General features: G+C 40.6%; 1 protein-coding gene across 1 annotated transcript; it reads right to left on the bottom strand.

Annotated features, from left to right (window-relative positions):
• Nucleotides 1-576: 576 nt before the first annotated feature.
• ftcd (formimidoyltransferase cyclodeaminase) lies at nt 577-10,716 on the bottom strand. The gene is made up of 14 exons (XM_030067923.1): nt 10,655-10,716; nt 9,637-9,820; nt 7,862-7,990; nt 7,155-7,243; nt 6,567-6,746; nt 5,411-5,548; nt 4,803-4,934; nt 4,007-4,068; nt 3,584-3,710; nt 3,237-3,398; nt 2,613-2,656; nt 2,327-2,465; nt 1,125-1,220; nt 577-690 (listed from the first exon to the last, which is right to left on the bottom strand). Exons 1-14 carry the CDS (start codon nt 10,706-10,708, stop codon nt 607-609), a joined length of 1,620 nt encoding a protein of 539 aa, XP_029923783.1. The 5' UTR covers nt 10,709-10,716; the 3' UTR covers nt 577-606.
• Between the last annotated feature and the right edge of the window lie 452 nt (nt 10,717-11,168).

Genomic DNA, 11,168 nt, shown 5'->3' with positions numbered 1-11,168 from the left:
CTGATCAAGAAATCATTTCTAACATTCATGGTGATCAGATTATCGATTCATTTAATCCCTGAATCTTTTATTGTTTTGTTCGGAGTCTGTTGCAGTGTGTTGTGCTGACTGCTCTAGTGTGCTGGTCATGTTAAATAAAACATACTTTTATTCTAACTGCTTTGGGGTCAATTCCTTGTGTAAACGTTCATATTTATAATAATGCAGCAGGTTATCAGTTCTCTGAGAATCTCTTTCACATCTGAACAAAAATGGTACTGAAACTCAAAGACCCCTGATCGCCAAATCAGTTTGGAGAAATTAACGCCGACACCAAGTCCTCGTCTGTCGGAGGAGGAGGATTTTTGATTCCCAGGAGCTGCAGGGGCCTGACAGGGATTAATAAAGTATTGATTATTTAATTAGTGAGATGCATGACGATGGAAGACTGTTGATGCTCTTATTCTTTATTTTTTGCAGGAAGCATTTAAGTACAAGTCTGGTTACTGCAGCAGCACCGAGGAGACACGCTCCTCTGCTCCGGCTGGACTGGGTTTTCTCAGAGAAAATATCAACAGCCATAACTAAAAAAAAAAAAAAAAAAAAAAAAGCTGCAGCGTTGAAGCTTCAGTGTCGGCTGTCGGCCGCCTGCAGGATGGCGGCAGCATTCTCCTTGGCCTCCTGCAGGAGCGATGACGCCCTCTGCTGGGTCTGCAGCGCACACAAAATAAATCATACATAACAAGAAACAAACAGGTAACTATTTCGCACACCTCACTGCCTTGATGGTTATTGATTTTCATATAATAATAGCACTATACCAACAAGATGTATTCAAAGAGCAGTTTTCAATACACAATGTGCAAGAATGGAATAAAACCTAAAACTCAAGTAAACATAAATAAAAAGGGCCGAAAGTAGAAAAAAGACTCAAACAAATGACAGTATCTAGAAATATAAAACATAAATCATGAAAATACAAAATTATAAATTGGCTTTGTGATACAAGTATATGTCGTGAAGATTTAAAAGATGACAGTGTCTGTTTTGTGCATTTTTATTTGAAATGTGCATATCGAACATATTCATTATTAATTAACATATTAATTGGAACTGCTGCTCGGTCAGAGGGAGTCGGCTCTTACCGCCGATTTGAAGGCGCCGTCCGTGATGTCTTTCAGGTTGATGACCACATTGAAGTACGCACCAAAAACTGCCGTCTCCAGGGCTTTAGCTGCGACCTGAACGCCACGAGAGAGCACACAGAGAATTAAATACACACACACACACACACACACACACACACAAAAACATGAAATAACTTTCTTTAACTTTTTAACTTTTTTTTAAAAAAATTATTGTGTTTATGTGTATTTGAAACATTGTTCTTCATATTCATTGTTTTTGTATTTTGTATTTGTATTATCCTCTGTTCTCTCTACTCTCTATTATTCTGTAACTGGATGATGCCATTGTAATTTCTTCTAAATTTGCACACTGACCTACCTCTATGCACATTTTATACACCCATGCACACGGTTTTTTCTGTTTTTGTTGTTGCACATTGCTTTTTGCACACTGGGTTGGGTACTCAGATCTTATTCTGTTGTACTTAGATCTTATTCTTTATTTATTTATTTTTTTATCTTTTTATTTTATTTTATCTGTAATCTGTGGATACTGCTGAAAAACTGCGAATTTCCTGCGGGATGAATAAAGTATCTATCTATCTATCTATCTATCTATCTAATGCATTTTGTCACCTACAACTGTGAAAAGCGCTATACAAATACATTTTATTATTATGCTTTATTAGAATATTCTTTATAATAAGATATTTAAAACAAAATGCATGTGGTTCTAATAAAATATAGTCAATATTTGTAAAGTTCTTCACTTCTCCCGCCAAGACGTGAACACAAATAAAACAGGACGGACTGAATTTAGACGGCATATCTGACCAAAGGCCTTATACAGGTCAAGAAATATGGTTCCCACCATCCCACCTTCACTGAGGGCTGGATGGATCACAGGTTCACCACATTTTCATCATTCTCACCTGGAAGAAGCTGTAGGTGTGGGACAAGATTTTGGTATTGCAAATGGTCTGGTTTCCGTTTTCATTTGTGGTCAGAGTGGTTTTATGAAGTTAAACAGTTCATGTGTGGAGCCAATGAGGTGGCAAAAAATGCATCTGGATCTCACCTATAAAAATGATTGATGTTTTGTGTATTGTGTGGAGAAACTGAAATGGTTTCCAGCTAAAAACTCAACAAAGCGTCCGTGGCCCCCAGATGCTCAGTCGTGGTCAGAGCTTAGCCGATGGGCTCTGACACCGCTGTCGTACCTGAGCGTCGGACTTGCAGGCGATGTTTCCGTAGACAACCATTTCTTTGAGTGAAGGCCAGAGGACGTTGACCCGCTCAGCCAGAGCCAGAGGAACGCCCACCGCCTTCTTCAGACCCTCCTGCATGGCAGCGTCACGCCTTTGATGACACCAAAACATTAAAATGACACATCCAGGACATAAACAAATGTTCTCTACATGGACAGAGAAGGATGTTGTGTCGTCCACCTCCTCTTTCCTCCAGTGTTCAGCACAGTGTGAGCGGTTTCCAGGGTTAAAACCTTACCTTTTCATTTCCTCTGCAGTGCTCTTTGGCATTTTCAGAGCTGCCTGTGACAGACAGAGACAAACAGAGATTACAGTTTCACAATTTATATAATGGTTTCTTGTGAATGAGGATTCACTGCAACAAGTAGTTTATTCCCAAATCACAGAATCCAAATGATCATACACGTAAAATCATACAGATAAAATGTTATTGCAGGTCCTATTGTATTCCCTGTTCAAACTCTTTTCTTTTTGTTAGTTAGCCTTTGTTCTGAGTTTTTTTTAATTGTGTTTTTGTATTTGTATGTATAAATGCAATTTGCAACTTGTGAATAAATGTGGGTACAAATACACTATATGTGTATGCATTGTATTTTTTAAAATCTTATTTATACTGGAGGATAATTACTAAGACGGTAAAACAGTAATGAAATAGGTTATAGTGATAATAACACAAGGTAAGTAGAATAAATAAAATTAGTTATTTCTGCCTGTAGATCACCTCTGCCTTTGACAAATTTGTACTTTGCACTGCTTTCATCAGGCTGCATGCAGCAGACTTGGTGACTGAGGTGACTCTGATATGTTCAGTGTCAACACACAAACGATAACAGGAACACTGTCCTGTCGGCCTCCTGCTCACCATGTAGCTGCTGAAGGCGGACGAGTCGGCGTCCACCATGGCCAGCAGCTCGTCCATGGCCTGGTGGAACGGAGGAATCAGCCTCCGCATCACGCCGTCCAGGTTCTCAAACTGCTTCTTCCCGTAGGTCATCTGGCCGACCATGGCGCCCAGAGCAGCACCCTGCAGCGACAACAACAACAACAACACACACACACACACACACACACACACACACACACACGGACACACAAGAAGTCAGTAAATTCGTATTTTAGAGAGATGTTTGTTAGAAGTTGGAGACAGTCAAAAGTTGGAAAAATGTTGGTCAGAAATTGGAGAGGAGATGCTCAGATGTTTGGTCTCACCAGAGCAGCCACGGCGGCAGAAACAGATCCTCCGCCAGGCGCTGCCGTCCTGGCTCCAACACTGTGAACAAACTGCTGCAGGGACAGAGACACCAGACCTCTGTCCTCCTCAGACTTCACCATGTACCTGCACAGTGAAAAAAAATAAAACAGTTAGAAGAACAAAATTAACCCAGTAAGTCTTCAATTCCTCTTTCTTGTTAAACAAATGAAATCAATTCTATCAGCAGAGTGGGATCACGTCCCAGAGTCACATCTCGATACTCGTGCAGCAATCTGCCTTGTTTCAACATATTGACACTCGTCTGGAGAAAATCCCTCAAACAAGTGAAACTGCGTCTGGAGAGAAGCCAGTGTGTGTCCAAATGTGTTGCATAACACAACTGCATGTAATTCAGAGCCTTTTCTGTTATGTAAACTCACTCTATGATCCTCTCCTTTGGATTGAATGAGCCCAGAGAGTCCAGGCCGAGCTTACTGATGACCTGCAGAGAGACAGACAAACTTTACTAAGTAATTTTATGCCAAGAGTGAGAACAGACCTTTTGCCAAAAAACAAAAACAACTCAAAAACCTGTTGTTTCCAGCTCAGAACTGCACACTAGGGCTGAAACAATTAGTCTATTAATCGATTAGAAATTGAAAAAAAATAATATATTTTTTTTTACTTAGTTTTTTGATGAGCAATTAATTCATTTTTGTCATTTATCAAGGAAGGATGCCACATTTGCAGGTTATAGCCTCACATGTGCTAAAACTTACTTGCTTTTCTGCATTTCATATTTTCTAAAATGCCTTTTTTTGTAATTTGGGCTGCTCTTCAGACTAAAGAACCAATTTGAAGATATCACATTGGACTCTGGGGACTTGTAATAGGCATTTATCGATGTTTTTTTCTGTTTTTTTTTTTTTTTTTTTTTTTTTTTGTTAACATTTCATAGTCGAACCACAACCCATGTCCATACCAAATATTGAAAGAATCTGTCAATAATTGCAGCCTCAGCAGTGATCACAAGAAAATCTCCCAAGTGAATCCCTCACGTCATAGCACACACAGTAAACACAATAGAACTATTTGTAAAGTTATCATTTTGATGTATTTTATCACCTAGACATCACAAAATTAAAGCAGCCAAGAGCAATACTACATCTGCAAAATAACAAATTCAGTCCATCACATCTTCAATCTGAGTCATCTCATCCTCCGCCGAGTCCTCACCAGTCGGACTTTGTGCTCCTCTTCGATGATGAAGAGCCGGTCTCTGTTGATGTAGAAGTCGGCAGAGTCGAGCACAGCCTTCAGCGGGATCAGACCGACAATCTGAGAGCCGACCACAGGCAGGTTCAGATCCTGCGGACACCAGGAAGTACACTCATGATGAGGCCATACTTTAACCACCAAGTCACCCCACCACCAAATACATTACACCATCCTAAAGTTAGTTTTTTAGAAGCTCTTCTCAATTTAACTTCATTTTGACAGGAAACTGATAAGAATTAACCTTTCATTTTGGATGCTATTATAGTAAATCTTATTGTGCAACTTGTAATGTATTTACCACATGCTGTGACCATAAACTGATTAGAATACCTGAATGGTAGCGGGTTAAATCCATGAATCTGAAATGTGACGTTGCACTTTGTTAACCTTCAGAGGTAACTCGCTTATGAATGTGGCCAAATCTTAACAAATCAGCTTCTAACAGGCTTCCATGTGTCTTTTTCTGGAACAGGTTTATAATGCTGCCCAGCCAACCAGCCGGCTGGGTTATTTCTGACGTCTGACTTCAAACTGAGGGCTGAATGAGCGCCGAGTCGACCTCTGACCTCGGCGTCTCGGCAGATCTCCTCGTACACGGTGTGCAGCGGCGTCAGCTCGTAGTCCAGGATGTTGGTGGAGACCTGGGCGATGTTGGCCTCCTCCAGGTACCAGCCCATGCCCTGCACCTTCTTCAGCAGCCCGGGCTGGGGAGCAGGCACACAACGTCATGATCAACCTCATGTTCAGTCTCCTCTGTACTTGTTACTGCAGCGGTGGGCCGTCCTCAGCGAGAAAACCACCACCACTGCTAGTTTGAGTAACAGAAGGTCACACTGCAAAAGTATGCTTTGGAAACCAGTGATTGTTTGAATGAAAACAATACTTTAGCACTGAAGATGAGGAGCAGGATGATTTTTGAAATTAGATTAATCATAGCTGTAGGATGACATTTGGCAGTTTTTGGCACCATCTAGTGGTCATATGTGTATATGTTGTAGCTGTTCAAACCTGACATTTTTTTCTTTTTTTGCTGTGTACATGCCCAACATTGCCTACCACTAAACATTGAGATACTTTTATACACGTTCACATCCCTCTTTATCGATGCATCTTAATCATCAAAGCATCTAATTGTCGATCAAAGAGAGGAGCACGAATACTGAACTCAGTTCTTACCAAAAAATAAAACTATGGCTCACCCCCGGGGTCAGCAGATTAAAAAAAAGAGCCAAGTGTAAATGTGCTCTAAGATTCATAATCCCTGTTTTCAAATTACAAATTCATTGCCAGTGGATTTGTAAACAGCATATTTGGATTTTGAGCACAAATCTGTTGGCATGAATGTATAACTTGCAGGCACGGTTCATAATACATTAAAAAAAATTCCCAAGTATAACAAAATAACACCTGATAGGCAGGTCTTTTCTTCTCCATCGTTACGTCAAACACTCCTCAGGCACATTGTTGATGTCAGGCAGAGCCGACGTCTATAGATCTCTTTACTATCAGTTGAAATAAACAAACAAACCACCAAGCCAATTTTGCAATTAGATCACTATTTCAGCCGAGAAAAGTCCAGTTACTGAGTGTCCTGCACGAATGTAGAATCATCTGAAAGCATCGCGGGGCAGCACACTTACTGAACTCTGTACTGAGAATTCAATCAACAGATCTGTAAAGAGTCACTGAATCAACCACAGCGGCTAAATACCCAGCATGCACCTGGTCTTTTCCTCGGCCCTGCTCCCTGATGTCCAGCGCGATGCGATGCGCCTGCTCCTTGGTGCTGATGAGGTTCACGTTGTAGGCGATGAGGAACTTGCGAGCTCCGGTTACCGTGGCGCCCCATGACGGGACAAAGGTGGCAGGGCCGTAGTCAGGAGCCCATTCAGCCTGTTTCAGCTAGAGCACAGAGGCCAGAGGCAGTGGTGAACTGATTTTAGATATTCAGTCTCATCCTCAGCTTTTCTTCAAACAAGGTAGAAAATCCACCAGTGGGATTAGCTAATCACAATTGTTGAATGCAGTTTTCCAGGAATGTTTATAAGAACAAGTATAAATGAGTTGAAACAGGGCTGAATGAGGCACATCAGCCACTAGGCTCAAGAAAATGACAAAATTCTGGAAACAAGTCGATTAGTTATGGGAAACCATTGAGACTATCTCATCCCACTGGTGGATTTTTGTGCGTTGTTGGAAGAAAAACAAGATTTGAACACTGAAGATGAGTGTGTGTGTGTGTGTGTGTGTGTGTGTGTGTGTGTGTGTGTGTGTGTGTGTTTGTGTGCACACATCATGAAAAATGCTTACCTTGTCTGGGAGGGCCTCGTACTCTCCGGCTCGAACAGAGGGAAGATTCCTCCTCGACTCTTTCCGTGCCGCTTCTCCGTAAAGATAAACTGTTGACAGAGTTGTGATCTGGTGTTTATTGACCTTGATGAAAAATTTCAGAACTTTTCCACAACTTGTGAGAAGCAAGTTGGGAAAACCACTAAAACTCCCTGATTTACCCGAGAATTCATCCAACTCTCTGATATCCTGGAACACATCCCTCAGAATCTGACAGTTCGTCAACCTGCAGCTGGGTGCTGCTGGTTGTGTTTACTTCGAAACGACATTTTGGGGTGATTTGTTGTAACATGAGTTTTTGGGTACTTTAGGAACTTTCCCCGGGTGTTAGGAACATTTTGAGGAACTGTCTGCACTTCGACCACAGGGACCAGGGTCTAAATTTAGTTTCAGAAATATGTTTGTGCCTTCTCGGTGGTAGGGACCTTTCCTGGGATAAAATAAAATCACCAAACTCTCTGATATCCCTTTCTTGGAATACATTTCCTGAAATTCGCTGTTCATCAGCCTGTAGCTGGGGACTATTGTTTTTGTGTGACGTTTTGGGTAACTTGGGAAAATATGAGCACTTTTGGGTACTTTGGGGTAATTTGAGGAAACTGAGCACTTTGGGGTACAATTCAGTGATTAGCAAGACCCATTAAATTTGTCCCAGGTTGAAAACTGACCCGGCACGTGGAGCATGTCGCTGAGTCTCTGGGCGAAAGTGTTGGCACAGCTGATGCAGTCGTCCATGGTGGCGTTCTGGACGGGGATGAACGGGCAAACGTCCAGCGCTCCAGTCCGCGGGTGTTCACCTAAAAAACAAAAACAAAACAGAATAGAAAACAAAATACAAAGATGGAGCCAATAGAAGAGAGGGGTAGTTCCAGCCTGATTTTTGTTTTTTTTCTTTTCATGAGTGATTGATGTTTGGGGGGATGTTATCTCTGAGTTCAGGAGCTTTGACCTTCCACCGTCCAAAGTTTCAGAGGTTTTGACTGACCACGAGTCAGTCAGTGAGTCTAGTATGACATTAACAAATATCTATGCCACAGGGAGCAAGAGCCTGTGCAAACTCCTCATAAACACATGATCCTTTCTCATTTACACACTGGGATTTGAACATGTTGATTATAATTCAATAACTAGGGTATTCTCTCCAAAAAAATAAATAAATAAATAAAATGAAGGTACAAGGTTACTGGAAAGAAAACTACATGTGTGTTGACCAAATAGTTTGGCAGTTAGTTGCAAAAGGGGCAAGAAAAGTTTAGCCAAAATGCACTGTGCTGCATTCAAAACACTAGGAAACTGGGAATTAGTAAAACTTCCCACTTGGCATTTCCTGCCTGCCACTTTCAAGAAAATTTGAAAGGTTAAATACGGACACACAAAAGAAAGCTGCTTTCATTTGCCAACTGGCATTACTCAATATACAAACAGCGTCACGGCTAAAGGGCAACCGTGCAGTTTAAACATAAATGTTACTTCACAGGAATGGGTCAACCTTCAAGTTTTTCAAGTATCCAAATGTTCAAAGTGATCTTCAAAGTCTGAAAAGCTCAAAACACATTTATCTCTTGCTCTTACCTTAGCTCATTTTTAGGTTATGACCACACAGAAATCTCAAAGAAAATTCAAACTCTGAGAAACAAGGTAATTATCATTAACAAAAAGGATAATGAAAACTAGGTGTAATTAAACATTTTCATCAACAAAAATGAAAAGAAAAATGAGGCTTTACCGAAAACAATAACTAACTGACACTATATTGCGAGTTCACAAAACTAACTAAAATACACTAAGATGATAGAGAAAATGTCTTTAGTTTTTCTTTTATCAGTTAATTTCATACATAGGCCTAGTATTTTGAATGGGTATAATTATCTTTGAATTTTATGTTGCAGTTCTTTAGCTTTGGCAGTTTCACACAGCAGATGGTTCATAAGCCTCTGTTCACGCAGTCGCACAAGCAAGAGCTGTTTGATTCTGACCCCTGAAAAATACCCCAGATTATAATAAAAAGACTAAAATTAACACAGATGCTTTTAAAAAATTAATCTAAAACTAAGCATCCCCCTCCTAAAAAAATGTAATTAAAACGAAAAGAAAAACAAAATAAAACAAAAAAATAAAATATAAAGAAAAATGCAAAACTATAATACCCTTGCTGAGAAAGACCTGAGTTTCAAATCAGGAATTACGAGTTCATGAGAAGTCCATGTGTGTGTTTTTTGTTTTTTTTTTCACTTTAAATCCGGATAATTTCCACTCGACAAAAAACAGCAGTTTCCCCAGAAGGTGGCATGACCTCCGTTTCACCACTAGAGGTCGGGCTTCTCACAGATTTGGGTCTGAAGGTTCGCTGCTCTCAATGTGATTTTTTTTTCTGCATAAATGAACGCTAACAGCAACAGGTGCCCTTGCTCCAGGGCACCTCGGCAGGAGGAGCTGGACTGACCTGAGTGCTTGGTCATGTCGATGAGGCTGAAGGCCTGGCGGGCGGCGTTCAGCGCTCCCTCCACCACGGCGCCAGGAGAACCCACGAAGGTGTAGACGGTCCGGTTGGTGGAGGAGCCGGGATCCACGTCCAGCAGGCTGCAGCCGTCTGTGGCCGAGATGGCGTCGGCGATGGCATCGATCACCTGGCCCGCAGAATGAAATGCGTTCCCATTTGACTAAAACACATGCTTGATGCTTGACCACATGGTTATGATTGTTTCTGTCATCAAACACGTTTCTGATCTCATGTGTCATGTTGGGCGGCATTTTAGTCAGTTTGAAAAAGGTTTTTATATAACCCTTTGAAACCTGATCAAATTTACTGGATTGCTCAACAAATAATCACAAAATAAAAGAAAAAAATATTACTAAAGGATAAACATAAACTTGCCTCATGGTGAACAAGAACAGAGAATGACCAGAATATTATCCAAACAGAAAAAGAAAAACAAAATGATCCCAATGACCAAAATCAGCCAAAAAGCATAAAAAAACGAGAATTACAGAAATTATCCCAAAAAATATTTTAAAAAGGTAATTATTTTTCAACTTTTCAGAATTATATCATCTGATTATATATTTTAAAATGCAAGACAAATGCTATAAAATAAATAAATAAAAAAAAGTTCAGAGAAATGGAAATTACAGGAAAACCTTCCAAAAAAAAAAAGGAAAAAAGAAAAAAGGAAACCCACGCAAGTGTTACAGTGTTCACTTTATCTCTTTTCATTTTAAAAAAGGCCTACTTTGGATATTCTTTTTGTCATTTTTGGTGGTTTATAGTCTCACACACTTTTTAAAACTTTTTAATTCAAAATCCAAGCACTTTTCAAACCTCATGAAAATACCACGCTTAAATTCAATTGCTTTCAAGGATTTCTAGCATCACCAAAATTCTCTCCAGTGCAAAGAGAAAAACGGACAGACAGAAAGAAGGCAAGCGGAGAGGTGAACAGCTGCAGCTCCGGCTCCCTCACCTCTTTGTTCCGGCCCTCGGAGAAGTTGGGCACACACTCCACCAGCTTGGCCATGGCTGCTGCACGTCCCACACACTGCTGTCCCAAATGAAACTGTGACCAGGCAGCAGCCTACAGCTTGTGTGCATTGACAGTCCTAACACACACACACACACACACACACACACACACACACACACACACACACACACACAGCCTTACCCCCTAAACTGCATTTTTAAGCAACGGTCCTGCAGACGTGTGAGCTCAATCATTAACCGGCGGCTCAGGCCTGTGTGTATGTAGGTCGCCTGGCATTGATTCACCTCCTTTGTCCTGATCACTGAACCCTCTCACTGCAAAAAAAAAAAAAAAAACATGTTACCAGGTTGATTGCCCCACCACTCAAAACAAACAAACAAACAAAAAGTTGATTAGCATTGGAAACAAATCGGATTATTATTATAAACAGTTAAATAACATATCTACTCACATGCTACAAACAGATAGATAAGCACACAAAATGCAACATAAA

Source organism: Myripristis murdjan, chromosome 2 (genome assembly GCF_902150065.1).
Source record: "Myripristis murdjan chromosome 2, fMyrMur1.1, whole genome shotgun sequence".
In the NCBI taxonomy this organism is placed as follows: Eukaryota; Metazoa; Chordata; class Actinopteri; order Holocentriformes; family Holocentridae; genus Myripristis; species Myripristis murdjan.
This window is presented reverse-complemented; position numbering and strand designations above follow the sequence as displayed.